Source organism: Corythoichthys intestinalis, chromosome 22 (assembly GCF_030265065.1).
Source record: "Corythoichthys intestinalis isolate RoL2023-P3 chromosome 22, ASM3026506v1, whole genome shotgun sequence".
In the NCBI taxonomy this organism is placed as follows: Eukaryota; Metazoa; Chordata; class Actinopteri; order Syngnathiformes; family Syngnathidae; genus Corythoichthys; species Corythoichthys intestinalis.
This window is the reverse complement of record NC_080416.1, coordinates 34,886,718-34,902,665: the sequence shown is the minus strand read 5'-3', so window position 1 is coordinate 34,902,665 and position 15,948 is coordinate 34,886,718. Positions and strand designations below refer to the sequence as shown.

At 42.6% G+C, this 15,948-nt stretch overlaps 1 protein-coding gene across 1 annotated transcript in view; it reads left to right on the top strand.

Moving 5' to 3' along the window:
- c8b (complement component 8, beta polypeptide) overlaps positions 1–15,948 on the top strand; it is a 36,822-nt gene that overhangs the window by 4,782 nt on the left and 16,092 nt on the right. The window contains exons 3-7 of the mRNA XM_057828126.1: positions 8,193–8,340; positions 9,022–9,163; positions 9,261–9,393; positions 12,043–12,240; positions 12,310–12,550. Coding sequence (XP_057684109.1) covers positions 8,193–8,340; positions 9,022–9,163; positions 9,261–9,393; positions 12,043–12,240; positions 12,310–12,550 — 862 coding nt within the window. The remainder of the gene's footprint in view (positions 1–8,192; positions 8,341–9,021; positions 9,164–9,260; positions 9,394–12,042; positions 12,241–12,309; positions 12,551–15,948) is intronic.

The window sequence follows — 15,948 nt, the reverse complement described above, 5'->3', positions numbered from 1 at the left end:
TGTGGGGAGAACACACCACGCTTTGTGTCACATTACCTGGATGAGCTACCGCCTATCGGCTATGTTGATGTCTCTTCACTATTGGGGCGGCTGCAACAGCTAAACTCGGATTTGACTGGAGTGAAAAGTGCAATCGAGGCTCAAACGAGCGCCTGTGAGAAGCTGAAAGATGTGACAGTTTCACTCGCAAGTCGGGTATCGGCAATTGAAGCCCTGCACAACGTCACCCCGAAAGGCTACCCGGCACCGGGTGCCGTTGTGGAAACAGAACAACCAGCAACGGCTAACAACGAGCCGCGTGTGCAGGCGGGCACCGACACCTCACGCCCACAATGGTCAGAGGTGGTTAGAAGACGGCGACAGCGACCTGCGGAGACTCCCGCAGTACGAGGAGGCACCATCAGGCCGGAGCCTCGGACCGGTGCGGCGCCTGCCAAACGGGAGAGGAAGAATGTGGGGATCGTCGGCACTGGCGCGTGCTCTACCATCTCGGTGGTCAAAACCAAGTTGGTGAACATCTTCGCTACTAAGTTTGACCCTGCGCTTGACGCCGATACGCTTAAGGAGTACCTGATGGAGAAAAAGGTTCGAGTAGTCATCTGTCGGAAGATCGAGACTGCACAGACCAGATTCAGCTCTTTTCAGGTAACCGCGGAGTGTACGGATGTGGCTGAAATGTATGGTCCGGGGTTATGGCCAGCTGGGACATTTATACGCCGCTATTTTGAGCCAAGAAAGCCGATAGTTTCTCCAACTGAGGATGGAAGGATGCCGGGGGGAATTTCCCCTGCGCGCATATCCGCGTAACTATGATGCGGATTGTGTCCTATAATGCGCGTGGCCTGCGCGTTGGGCACAGTGCAGCGGACAAATCGCGACGTATTGTCGTAGATAAACTATTAGAACAGTGCGATATTCTCTGTATTCAGGAGACATGGTTAGCCAAACAAGAACTTGATGGGCTAAGTGCACTGCATCCCAACTTCCACGGAGCTGGGGAGTCAACAGTTGACCTTAGGGACAAGTTTGTGCGTGGAAGAATACCGGGGGGTGTAGCGATACTTTGGAGCTGCACACATGACCCGGTTGTGTCAGTGTTAAGACTTGATGTTGACTGGGCGATAGCCATTGAGTATAAAAGTACGGGCAGATCGTTTATTATTATTAATATATATATGCCTTATGAGTCATATGACAATGTGGACGAATACTGCAATAGACTGGCGTGTATTAATACTTTCATTGAGGGATGTGGTTCAACCTGTGTGTATCTAGTTGGGGACTACAATGCAGACATTGCTGATGCTAATTCTAATTTTGCAAAGCTCTTGCTACAGTTCTGCAAGGATAATAGCCTGCTTATGTCCAGCAAGATGTTATTGCCAGAAAACAGCTACACATACATCAGTGACGTGTGGCATACTGTATCTTGGCTCGACCATTGTATATCTACAGCGGATGCCTATGCTTCGCTGATGAGTATGGAAATTTGCTACGACCTAGCAACATCTGACCATATTCCATTCCTAATGTGTCTCAAAGTGGAGAATATACCAATAATAAGCATAGATGAAAACACAGCCAATTTTGGTAAACTTAACTGGCCAAATTTAACGGATGAGTCTATCAACAGATACACCATCAGCACTGATATTTTGTTAGATTCTGTTGTCCTACCAAAGGAAACTTTATTATGTTGTAATATAAATTGCAAAAATGAACAGCACTGCAAAGAATTGTGCACTCTGTATGATTTCATCGTTAAATGTCTCCACGACTCTGGTAAGACCTTACATGAAAACAATAATAGGCATAATAGGCATACTCATCATGCAAAGCCTGGTTGGAATTCTCATGTAGCTGAGCTTCACTCAGCAGCTAGGCAGGCCTTCAAAGAATGGGCAGCATCAGGAAGAGTTAGATGTGGGACGTTATTTGAAAATAAAAAGCGTACAAATGCAAGGTTTAAGCTTGCTGTGCGTTTTATCAGCAGAAATGAAGGCAGTATGAGGGCAGATTCCCTTGCTGGCAAACTTATAAATCATAGCTTCTGTGACTTCTGGAAGGAGGTGAAAGCACTGAATAAGTGTAAAGCTCCCTTGCCATTTAATATCAATGGAGTATGTGGCCCAAATAACATTGCAGAACTATGGAGAGAGCACTACTACAAGCTGTTTAATTGCATTAAGGGTGATACATTTACACCCGATAACTGTGATATTAATGAGATTTTAGTGATCACACCGGCTGAAATCCATAAAGCCATTATTGAGCTAGAAAACAACAAAGCCTGTGGTTTCGATTGCATTACAGCTGAGCACTTAAAACATGCCAGTCAGAAGGTAATTCCTCTCCTTGCCTTGTGTTTTTATGGCTTCTTTAAACATGGCATTCTACCCGATTCTATGATGGCAGTACAACTTGTGCCTATTATAAAAGATAAGACTGGGAAAATTAATTGTAAAGATAACTACAGACCAATTGCTCTGGCCAGTGTGCTGTCTAAAGTGCTAGAGACAATCATACTGAACAGAATAGCTACATTTATTTCCACAAGTGACAATCAGTTTGGATTCAAAAGAAAACATGGAACCGATATGTGCGTATTTGCGTTGAAGGAACTGCTACTGTAGTATCAAGGCCTGAACTCAACAATGTTTTTATGCTTTATTGATTCATCAAAAGCTTTTGATCGGATCAATCATAGCAAACTCTTTCTTATGTTGACACAAAGGGGGGTGCCCAAATATGTCATCCGTATTCTAGCCTTTTGGTATGCAAATCAACTTGTTCACATTAAGTGGGGTAGCACGGTTTCTTCTTCCTTCAGAGTTGATAATGGTGTGAGACAGGGAGGAATACTCTCACCATATCTGTTCAATGTATACATGGACGAATTGTCCAACCGTCTCAATAAATGTAATACTGGCTGTGTTGTAGGAAGCACTATCATTAACCATCTTATGTACGCGGATGATGTGGTGGTGCTCTCTCCATGTAGTGCTGGCTTACAGGAGTTACTCTCATTATGTTCTCAGTTTGGTGACCAATTTGACATCAAATACAATGCAGAGAAAAGTAACATTATGATTTTAAGATCTAAAGAAGATAGGGGGGCTGTATTCCCTCGCTTCTTTCTGGGCAAAAAAACTCTAAATGACTGCAATGAGGTTAAATATCTCGGACATTTTATAACTGATGATTTTTCAGACGACAGGGACATTCACCGGCAATGCAGTTAACTTTATGCACAGGCAAATATGCTTAAGAGAAAATTTTTTATGTGTTCCATCGACGTGAAAATATCACTGTTCAGGGCATATTGCACACCATTATACACTGCTCACCTGTGGACCAGGTACCTAGCGAAGTCCATACAGAGGCTAAATGTAGCTTATAATGATGCCTTGAGGCTGTTATTGCAGGTGCCTAGATGGTACAGCGCCAGCCAATTATTTGTCAGTTCTGGGTTACCCACTTTTAAAGCGCTACCAAGAAATCTGATGTATAAGTTCATGTGTCGGTTAAATAAGTCCGAAAATAGTATTTTAATGAAAATAACGAATCCTAAAAATAGTTATAGGTGTAGGTCAAGCATGTGTCGCCATTGGAGTAAAAGCCTGTTTGTTGTGCACAGATAGTTTGTGCCTTTTTCATGTTTTTGCTTTTTCAGTTTCTGTTTCTGTGTTTCTTATGTCATTTTTATGTTGATTTGTGTGATATGGACACCCCGTGTGACTCCTGAATAAAGATCATATATATATATATATTATGAGGGTGTGCTAGCTTCATAGAGCTGCGGCATTGGTTAGCTACTAAGGTGGTTGGTGCCCGTTGAGGCGGTGATCCCTAAACCTGTCGCTGGACACCTGCAGAAGGGGATGGAAGCTGAAGAAGAAGTCTTATCAGGCCATTTTGACCTGTGGGACTCCAGAGGTAGCCGATGCGTACCAGCTCACCAAACGGAACGCGCCTCTGGTGGTCAATGAGGCAAATATTTTTACTGAATGACCTCACCAGGTCATTGATGAGGTCCTTCTTCAGAAGAGGAGTTTAAAGACCAAATGTGAAGTTATTTCATAATATGCCAAATAGGGTCACAATTAAAGTAATTAAACATTGTCCAACAAATAAAGCATGAAAAAAATAATTTATATGTTGTATATTTGACAAAATAATCGCGTTTCCGAAGTTCGAGCCTGAAAGGGGATGAACCCGGAAGTGATACGTCACACCGAGAGCAGTGATGGTAGCGCTCCATACGGCCGCCATACAAAGCCCTTCAAACAATGATTCAAAAAGCGATATAAGCGATAGATCAAGCGCAAGGGAGGAGATCAAAGTTTTTGAAGAGTTGGGGAAGAAAAGGAGGTTGGAATTTTATGTTGGACCTAACATGTATTAGCCAGACGCTAATCAGGATGCAAACAATGTGCCAAGACTACCTGATATGGAACAGAGACACGACCCATCAAGATTACAAGATTGGTAAGATATAGGCTGTTATTATTTTCATGATTTAACCCTTTAACACCGAACGTGTCGGCAGCGACGCGTTTACGCATATCGTCTTTGAAGCTTCGTCACGCTGTAATTACATCACCCACGTGCAGCTGGTTGGTCTCGTTTGAAAGTGCGGAAGTTGATGTCCACACCAGTTTTTATTTGAAGTCAATCGGCCAAGAAAAACGGGAGATAATGTCATTTGAGTTTTATAGTTTTATTGCACTCATAAATATGCATTAAAACGCTGCATGGACCATGTATCCGTCTCCATATTGTCATCATTTCTTGTCCTTTTTCAAAAGCGAAAGCAGCACAAAAGACTACTTATCCCAAGAGTCGTTGTGATGTCAGGAAGGACGAACCGAATGGGATCATTTTTAATAAATTTCCATGCGAGGCGCCAACTATTGAAAGGGAGGCATGCAAAGCAAGCAGCGGCCGGTGTCGTGCCGAAAAATGCACAACACCGGTTGGTTTGAGCGAGCGACTTTGAAACGTGCAGAATGAATCTAAAACTACATTTAGCACAAGCTAATGCATTATTTCATTAACTCAAGGAAGAAGATGAGTCGTATTTGTCGTTGTTTTCCTCTGTTGAATCCGCGTCTCGGCGAGTAGAAGTGACAGTAGAGTGCAAACGGCGAAAGAGTAGGCTGTGTGACGTTGTGTATGACGCAACTCCGTGACCTGTTCAAGAAAAAGCTTTATTGAGTGCGCAAAAAAAAAAAAAAAAAAAAAAAAAACTTTATTGGGTCGCATGCCTGAAAAATCCAAGAAATTGAACTACTTGTCAATATTTTTTAAAATACTTTTTTTCAATGTTATATATATTTTTTCTTCACTATAATCTTTTCAATTTTTATGTAGATGTGTGTGTGAGAAGCTTGATTGCATGTACTTATATACTTTTGATAAGGTGATGGGTACAACACCTAACTTCACAAAGAGATATCTTCCAAACCCTTTTTGTGTTAGATGATATATATACATTTATACATCTTACATGTCTTATACATTTTTTTCTCACTATTTTGCACACTATATAGCCTGTTTTGACCATAGTATGTGTAAAGGCCAAAAACGCCTATGACCATACCTGCTGTTTGTGTTGAATTGTCAAACATAAAACTATTCAATCTTATTTTTTTTCTATTGAATGTTTATCCTAACAAGTTGAATAAATATTATCAAGCTTCAAAACGGTTGGTCGAGCGTGTCTGGTTGTCAATGGGACGTCAACATTACAAATTTTGAAAAAAGATTTTGGGATTTTTTTGTCTTTTTGGGTCCAAAATGTGGATTATAATTGGTCAGTGAAATAAACAACAGTTTAGACATGAAGTTCAAGGTGTCCTGAAAAAAGGGACCCAATTTGGCCAGTGTAAACAATTTTTTCTTTGAAATATAAAAGCAACATCAAATGCATGCAAATTCGCCCAAAATAGGCTTAGGTGTTAAAGGGTTAAAGATGCAGGCATTTGCACATAATTTTATGTTTTTGTCTATCTGATGACATTGTTTAAAAAAAAATAGTAATCAGACTTCATGTTCATTTTTGGCAGATCCGGCAGCTCTCGTGCATATAAAATAATATAAAAACATTGGGGGGAAAGGAGGAGATGAGTCGTTGATGGCTTTCTCCACTTTATTGTGGCAACAATAAGAAAACAAAATAATAGCGGACTGCCGCCACATTCGACCGTGAAGTTTTGCTTCTCACTCATCTCTCCCTTGCCTCCTACTACTCAAAGCTCTCCAGTCCTAGTGTCTCTTAAACGGATCGTGCATAGTGTCTTGCTATGAGCTTTTTGTTGACAAAGGTATCGAACACACGACGTGCTGACAACTTCGTTTCTTTATTAACACATGGAGCTAACAGTACGAACACAGCTTGGGGCTCTCGGCAGGCTGTGCGGAGCGATAGATAGAGCCTGTGCCTCTCTATCACACTCCCGCGTCACGTGACCAAAAGAAGAGTAACGTTGCGTGCACTTCAGGGTGCCTCGAAAAACATATCAGAATATTACACGCAGTTAGGACATTACAGTATAAAATGAAATAATAATATGTATAAATTAATTTACACAACAAATCCTAAGAATTGCATGTAGTTTATGAAAATTAACGTCATATAAGAGTCGGAGATTTGTTGGTGCACTGAGAAGCTGGACCAACAAATCACACTCCTGACATTTAAGAAAAAAAAAACCCAAAAAAACTGGAAATTTGCTGCATCTTGGGAGCAAGCAGCCAGGATCAAACGGTATTTCAACATACCAAAAAGACTGTTGCATTTACTCTTTTTTCAAAAAGAAGGAAGATGGTTCAAAACGAGTCAGAAAAGCACATAGAAAAGAAAGAAAAAAAGGTCCCACAGCATGGCAAGTGGGCATTTGCGTTTTGTTTTCTGCACCATTTTCTGCATGATGTAATGTCGGTAACTGTGTCCGGGCCAGAGAAGGTGCCATCGGACAGCAGAGTGGTGACGTAGTGGGAAGTGAGGAGAAGAGTGCGGCGTGAGAGCAAAGTTGGCGGTCGCATGTTGCAGCAGTCCGCTGTTATTTTTGTTATTTGTTATTTAACTGTTGCCACACTAAAGTGAAGGAAGCCATCATTCACTCCTCTCCTGTCTATTTCCAGATTCGGGCTTTTGCAATATGTTCCGGGACCTGTCCACGTGCAGTCATCCCTGGGCTGTCATATGTACTTTGCGTTCCGGCACCTTATGATTTACAAATTAAGCACTGTTCCACAACAGTTGGCTGCTCTGCTTCGACAAAGTCATCAGTCATCTATCCAAAAATCACACTTACTTTTTTGCAAATCCTTGATCATAAGCAGACTGGTTGAGGAAGCAAGCATCTTCGAAGTCTTTTTGTAGCAGAGAACACGACTCGATGATGGCGTGAAATTTCATTCACAAAAGATGTCCATTTACGTGCCCTGCTATCCTTCAGCCACTCATACTATTCTTTAGACTGAGAACAATACATTGCCACACACCGCCGTGGCATCTTACTGAGAAGCAATGCAACAATACTGTGTGTATGGCGGACTTCCCTCGCAGTTCTCGGTGTGACGTCATTTCCGAAGATAGTCGAGGAAAAGCATTTTCGTTGTCAAGGGCGTTGCTATGGGTTAAACAAAGAATCTGGAAGGGTTGGGTTAATAAAAATACCGAAAATATGCTTATAATTGTTTAGCCATTGATATTATTCAAAAACATGGTTGGCCAAACTTACTTCACATTTGGTCTTTAAGTATCTTGGGATCTTGTTCATGAGTGAGGGAAGAATGACCTGGGAAATCGAGAGGCGTCTGCAGTGATGCTGACTCTGTTCGCTATGGTACCTGAAAGGGTAATTATGACAAAATATCGAAAAGGTTAATCCTTTGTTGCCCAAAAGGTTATTGATACGCTTCCGCCAAAAAAAGATGTCACTGTTTAAAATAAAAGGAACCAACAGGTTGCTACCAAAATCTTTCATTAGAATACTGTCTACGTTGGACATCCAATTCATTTTGACTGGATTGGACTTCTAGCTCCGTCAATGGCACTGAACCAGACCGGACCAAACCTCTCAGAAATGTGAGGCGAACATGCTAACGACTCACCCACCGTGCTTTTCTGCCAACTCTGAAAAGGATTTTTCCCTTTAATTTTTACCCTCACTGTGTGTCAACAGTATCGCTATGGCAAATTGAGCCAGCCATCACAGTTTGGAGGGGAGCCATGTCATTTTCACGACAGGGAGGAGGAAGGCTGCGAGGTTCCAGCACGTTACATCTGTAACAACATGCCGGTGTGCGAAGGTTTCCTTTGCAACCAAACAGGCAGGTCACACTAAATGTCTGTACATCTCACTCTGCCGACTGCTGCTTTTAAATAATCTGAGAAGAGATTTGTGGACATCGCCTTCTAGTTCTGGCCGCCATTACTGCGGTGTTTACACACCTCAGTCGCTAGCTAATTGTACCAAACACTGTTTGCATTGCTTCATAAGCATTCAAGAGTATTTCCTTCATTGTCTGGCATGCCATGATCAACAAAATGCCAAATACAGGACTGTCATTGAGGTCAAATTTATCTGAGCTCTGGATGGATTAGTCAAGTATTGCACACTCTACTTGAAGATGAACGCAAAATTCTAAGGGCGCTGTCACACTAGACCAAGAGCCCAAGGGTCCAATTGGAGCGCTACCTCGCAGCGATACTTGCAAATGAGTTCAGCATTCACACTGCGCCAAACGAACTTTCCGAGTAGCATCACGTTGACGAAAGGTGCACTCATTAATTGGACAAATACGTAGAAGAAGAAATGCCTTACTCCTGGGAGGGCTGGGAGCGTAGTGCTTTAACGCTGCATGTAATGTTGAACTGTGTGTAGTTTGGTGGTGTATGGTAAGCGGTTTACGACCCCCCAGGTATACAAGCCATTCAGGCTCCAAGGGTTTCTTGACCAAAAGACATGCTATATCCTGGAGGTAATACACCGAGATACTGTTTTCCTGCAGGTCGCTGTATTCCAAGAACGCTGCAGTGTAATGGTGAGGATGACTGTGGAGACATGTCAGATGAAGTTGGATGTAAGATGAGTCAGAAGCCCTGCAGATTTGAGGCTGAGGAGTACTGGGGTATTGAGAACCTTGCCAAAGGGTCAGTACTCCCTGCTTTGGTATTTCTCAGGCAGACAAATCACTTCCATTATAAAGTGTTATATTTATGTTTTTTTTTTATTTTATTTTTTTTTTAGAATCAACATCATTAATAGCAATCTGGAAGGAGTTGTTCTTGATAACAGATATTATGCTGGCAGTTGTTTGTCTCATTATATCCAGGATGTCCAATTTAGGAAGCCTCACAACTTGCAGCAGTACACTTTGCAGGTAAACCAAGACCGCAATTACAGACAGTCCCCAGGTTACGAACGAGTTCAGTTCCTACGCTGGCGATGTAACCTGAATTCCCGCGAAAGTCGGAATTAACCCTTTAGGTACCCCTAAATACTCCCTAAATCTCAAAATTACTATCCAAAAACTTGTATTTTACATCATTGTGCTATCCGCCCTAAGACGTTGAAGCTACAGTAGGTTCCTAGATAGACAGAAAGCTAAGCTCCCAAATGATGATGTGAGACGTCCGTGTGGTTTGCTGACTTTATTCTGCTGCTCATGACATCAACACTTGCTAAATGAAACTAAAAAAAAAAAGAAATCAGTTTCATCTTCAATAGCAGCAATTCAAACTTGCGTTTATAACTTGCTGCTGATACAGCAATAACAATCTATACAAACGATTACAATGTATCAGTTAGCATCTTCAAAAACAATCACATACAGTAAACTCGCCCCAAGTAAAACACGAAGGAATACATTGTTCTACAAGTTGTTTTTTTCTGTTTGCAAGTTTTTTTTTTTTTTTTTGTTCTACAGGTGTTTTTTCTTCACTACGGGTTAAAAATGACCAATTACAAGTGCACAAGTTTTGTCACATTCTTGTCGAGTTTTATGAGCCAAAAAGTTACTTGTAACCTAGTTTTAAATTTTTTTTAAAAATCCCTGTAAAATGACTAATTTTAACTTGTATAATAAAAAAACAACTTGTATTCCAAATTTTGCGTTGTGAAATAAACACGAAAAAAACACTATGTAAAAAAACTTTTCTACAAGTTGTTTGTTTCCGTTTGCAAGTGATTTTTTTAGTTCTACGGGTGTTTTTTCTTTGATACAGGTTAAAAACCACCGATTACAAGTGCAAGTTTTGTCTCCACCTTGTCGCATTTTCAGAGACAAAAGCCACTTGTAACTACAGATGAAAAAAACTACTTGTACATCCAGACATAATATGGATCTCCATAGTTAGAGTATAACAGTGTTTCTAACAGCGTTATTTTTTTCAGTAGTGAGTAATCTAATTAATTACTTTTCCTATCTTTACAACGCCGTTACCATTACTTAGGATATGAAGGGGTGCATTACTACAATTTGGTTGAATGAAACGCGAGTTGTTTGACTTTGCCACAGCTTCCTTGAAAAGCGCATAAGGGGGGGCAGGGTGTGACACGTTGCAAACCCGATGATAATTGACTATGTGGCTCGGAGTGTTACAAAGCATTCGCATTCTCATTAGCATTAGCATTTAGCGTGGCGAGCATCAACTTAAACTCTTGGGCAACTTTTTTTTTTTTTTACATACAGTTCATGGGATCCAGGTGGGTACAATTAAGTAAAAATGATGTATTATTTTCTTGCTGAGTGTGCATTATCATCACCAAGTTGGCGTTGTCCTTGTAAATGCTACAATATTGTAATTTATTTATTTATTTATTACCAAAAATAGTGGCTTGCCCTAACGGTTCGGTGCGGGTTCAGTACAACAGGGAAAACAAAAAGGCTTTTTTTCTCACAGCATTTGAACGTTACAGTTTGTATACCGTTACGTTGTTACAAAGGTGAAATTAAAAAAAAAAAAACTAGTAAAACGTGTGACCTGTGTTTTTTTGGGATGAAAAAATCAATTCAATCAGCTAATAGAAACATCTTTGATGTGAAAGATGGTATAGAATGCGGAATGTAATAACGTGCAGAACATGAAAAGTAACATCAGACACTTTGCTGAGTAACTAATTACTCTTACAATGAGGTAACTGAGTTACTAACTCAATTACTTTTTGGCAGAAAATTTAATTTAGTTTTAATGATTTGTAACGAATTACTTTTTTTAAAAGTAAGATTAACAACACTGTAACGAATTACTGTTTTTAAAAGTAAGATTAACAACACTGCAGGCAACAAATGTGCCCGCAGGCCTGTAGCTGTAATCTTTCCCCTCGCTCTCAATCGGCTTCGCGACTTCTTTGTGGGAGCAAATGTGCTCCTCTTCGTGTGTAAATGTGCTCTTACTCGCGTGTGGAAATACAACCTGCTCTATGCTTCCTGCGCCAATATAAAAGCATGCGTCACCAAAGTCAATATTATAAAAAAAATAATAATAATAATAATTATAAATCATCTGGAGACAAATTGGCGGACGAAACCCAGACATCGTAAAGTCGAAATCACGTAGGATATATCGGGTACATCATAACCCAGTGACTACCTTTTATATTGGACTTGTTATTAACTGTTAACTGTCGCTTTAAGAAAGCTTTATAAGCTGGTAAACATAGTCAATGACAATACCAAATGTGATGTTACAATGTAACTCATGCTTATTTTGGGTACATTTTCATGATGTGTGTATTTTAGTTGCACTGTACTTAAATCAAACTATTGACTTAGCAACCAACAAAGAATAAACATACAATATAAAGAGTGAGGCCTCTGACCTATGAGAGCAGATAAGCAACCTAATTTGAGATGCATATGATCGTTTTGCTTTATGCTGCTATGTGAAAATTAAAACTACAGTTCACTTGTCTTTGACTGGCCTGTGGTATGTCAAATTTGACTTCATCTTAAAAATTGCACCGATTGAAGTCTTTCATTGTTTGTAATGACTCTATGAACCACAATGACTGGAACATCTCTTCACAGACGAGGGGCGGGTACGATTTCACTTTGGAGGCTTTTGAGTCGTACTCCGACTACATGAATCAAATCATGAAGGAGCGGATGACCCAAACCATTGTTTCCGTTGGCTTTGCCATTCCAGGTATTGTTGAATTTGGTTTCAATTACAACAAAGCCAAATACTCCAAGTCCATCCAAAAGATTCGTCGAGCCTCCGGCAAAGTAAGAAGTCTTTACTTGCAAAAATGCTCTAGTTGTCCTGTGCTAATTATCAAAAAATCCTCTCATTAGGCTTACAGCTTCATAAGGGCCAAAGCTGAGTTGGAGTTGGCCCAGTACATGCTCAAGTCAGAAAACTTGGTGTTGAACACCGAGTTCTTGCAGCGCCTTCGCTCCTTGCCTCAGTCCTACATTTATGGCGAATACAGGCAAATCTACAGAGACTATGGCACGCACTACGTCACAGAGGCCACCTTTGGAGGAATGTACGAATACACCGTTATCCTGGATAAAAAAAAACTTGAGAAGACGGGTAAAGGACGCCTATAACCATAATAATACTAGCATTTATATCCAGAGGTCAGTAGAGTAGCCATAAACTTTACTTAAGTAAGAGTAATCACATTACTCAAGTAAAAGTAGTCATCCAAAAATTTACTCAAGTACTAGTGATAAAGTATTTGGTGAAAATAGTACTCAAGCAATGAGTGACTGCATACTTTATCTGATTGATTTTTAATCAATGGCATATTTTCTTTCTCAGCGCAACGTCATCTATATAGACTGCTAGGATTATACTGTACTATACCTATTTTATCACTGTATTAGGGCAAAAAATGAACAAAAATCAACTAAATTCTGCCTGGGAAAATCTACAGAAATTAAACATTACCCATCGCAATAACATTAGTGCCCCCTAGTAGATAAAACATTTCCTACAATAAAATTAAAATGATTTTTTTGTGGTCTTTTCGGTGCCAAATAAAAACGGGGAGAGAGCTTGAAACCCGTGCTTTCGAGTGCTTTTGACGTAACGTGAACTAGTTTGTTATTTACGGTGCTTTATGTCATGCTACGTCGCTTCCTGTTTTATTTTGAAGGATTCGCCCTCTTCATAGTCGCGTACTTGCCCTTCCTCTTGTCACCTAATCACTTATTGTTTTCACCTGTTCCCCCTTACCTTGTGTGTATATAATGCCCTAGTTTCCCTTGTCTTGTGCAGAAGTGTCTTTCTACCCAGGTTAGTCACATCATAGTAATCCTGTATATTATCATCCATTTGGAGCGCTTTTCGTTTTTACCTTTCCTCCCTTTTGGAGTGCTTTGTGTTTGAATATTTTGATCCTAGTCATCCTGACTCATTCCTCCGTTGGAGCGCTTTTTGTTTGTACTTTTTCTTATCCCCGCATGTCAGCAGGAGAACCTTAGTTTTCATTAATAAACTTTATTGCCTGTACTCCGCATCTGAGTCCATCTCGTCACCACAGCCTGACAGAACCTTCCGCCAGAAATGGACCCAGCGGAGTGCCCCGAATTGTTTGCCACGCTCCGAGAGCAATCGGCTCAACTCAGCCGCCAGGAGGACTTCCAAGCCACGATGGCCGCACAGCTGGTCCAAATGAACAATCAGCTGATGGAGCTCACAGCCCGGCTGCTCCCAGCCAACCAGCTCCCGTTGTCAGCCCCCCTGCCTGTCCCCCTCCTAGTTCTTCCTCCCCGATTCCCGGAAGAGGACCAAGATTGGCGCCACCGGAGCAATTCTGCAGGGACCCCGGTACTAGCCAAGCTTTCATCACTGGATGCAGTATGCATTTCGACTGTTCTCCCCATGAGTTCACCACTGACCGTTCTCGCATCGCCTTCATGGTGTCCCACATGTCCCACATGACGGGCCCGAGCCTGGGCCATGGCTGAGTGGGAGCGCGATTCATATTCATGCCACGACTTGTCCTCGTTTATTGACACCCTAGAGACCACTTTTGACCCAGTGTGCGCCGAAAGAGATTGCGCATGACAGCTCAGCAGCCTGTGTCAGGGTAAAGCCTCGGTCAATGACTATGCCATTCGGTTCCATACCCTGGCCGCTGGTTGTGGCTGGTGCCACACCGCACTCTATGACACTTTTTTTAAGGGGCTCTCCTCCACTATCCGTGATCGCCTCGTACCACTCGACCTCCCAGAGGGGCTGGACGACCTCATCGCCCACGCCATACGTACCGACCATGGCCTTGAGGAGTTGAGTAGGAGCCGGCCTGCCCATGCTTTGAGACCACCTACTCAGTCACTGGAGCAGTCCGGACCTCGCCGCACCCACACCCTGCCGGCCTCATCTCCTGGGGATTCTAACGATGTCATGCCCATGCACCTTGGTCCAACACGCACCTCCCCTGAGGAACGCAAGCGCCGAAAACTGGAGGGGCTATGCTTCTACTGCGGGAGCTCGGGACACCTTGTCGCGGGTTGGACCGCCCGCAGGTCCAGGCCCAGCCATGTCAGTCAACCAGTGAGCCCCACCCACCGCTCTACGACCACCGTCCAGGTAAAGCACGGAGCCTTGTCATATGCAATCACTGACCTGATAGACTCCGGCGCAGACGACTGTCTGATGCCTTGGGGGGTTCGCCATCTCATGGGCCTTTGTGCTATCCCTCTTGATCGGCCCCTGGTGGCCAGATCTCTCAATGGTGAGGGACTGTATTCTATCACCCACTCATGCGAGCCTATAGAAGTCACTGTCCAAGGACACACTGAGACAATGCCATTCCATTTGTTTTCTGCCCAAGCCCAGACACTGGTTTTATGGCTTTCATGGCTTCGCAAGCACCAACCTCAGATTGATTGGAACTCTGGGTCCGTTCTGGGGTGGGGTGCGAACTGTAAGGGACGTTGTCTGGTAGATAAGAACCCTGGGGGCAAAGATCCTGTTATTGACGAAATTAACAAGTTTTCTCTCTCTGTCACTCCAGAACCAGATATCGATTTGAGCACCATCCCCGAGTGCTATCACCATTTGCGCCAGATTTTTGACAAGGCTCGAGCCCAGGCACTGCCACCCCAATGCCCCTATGACTGCGCCATTGATCTCGCCCCGGGCTTCACCATCCCTAGGGGGCGCCTCTATCCCATCTCTGGACCTGAGAAAGACGCCATGCGCGAACATATCCAGACCTCCCTGAAAGCAGGGCTCATCCGTCCTTCCTCATCCGCGGCCGGAGCAGGTTTCTTTTTTGTTGGGAAAAAAGACAGGTCGTTTCGCCAGCTCAACGACATCACAGTAAAGAACCGCTATCCCCTCCCCTTCATGTCTTAAGTGTTCGACCAATTGCAGCGGGCCAGGGTCTTCACGAAGTTAGACCCGCGCAACGCCTACCATCTAGTCTGCATCAGGGAGAGGGATGAGTGGAAGACTGCTTTTAACACCCCAGACGGCCACTACGTATATCTGGTCATGCCCTTCGGCCTCACTAACGCACCCACATTCTTCCAGGCATTAATAAATGATGTACTCCGAGACTTTCTTGACCGTTTCGTTTTTGTTTATCTGGAATACATCCTTATTTACTCCCTGGATATAACCACCCACAAGCAACATGTCGAATCCGTTTTAAAGCGTCTCCTCGCCAACTACCTTTTTGTTATAGCCGAGAAAAGTGAATTCCATATTGACACCATTTCCTTTTTGGGCTTTATTGTAACCCCTGAGGGTGTTCAGATGGACCCTGCTAAAGTAGACACAGTAGTTAACTGGCCAGCACCGGTCAGTCGATTGAAGCTTCAGCAGTTCCTTGGGTTCGCCAACTTTTACAAGCGGTTTATCCGCGGTTTTAGCACTATTGCAGGCCCTCTTCACGCTCTTACTCGAGCAGGGCGGTAAACCGAAAATTTACCGTTACCGAAATTCTTCACGATGACCGACGTAATTTTGACCAT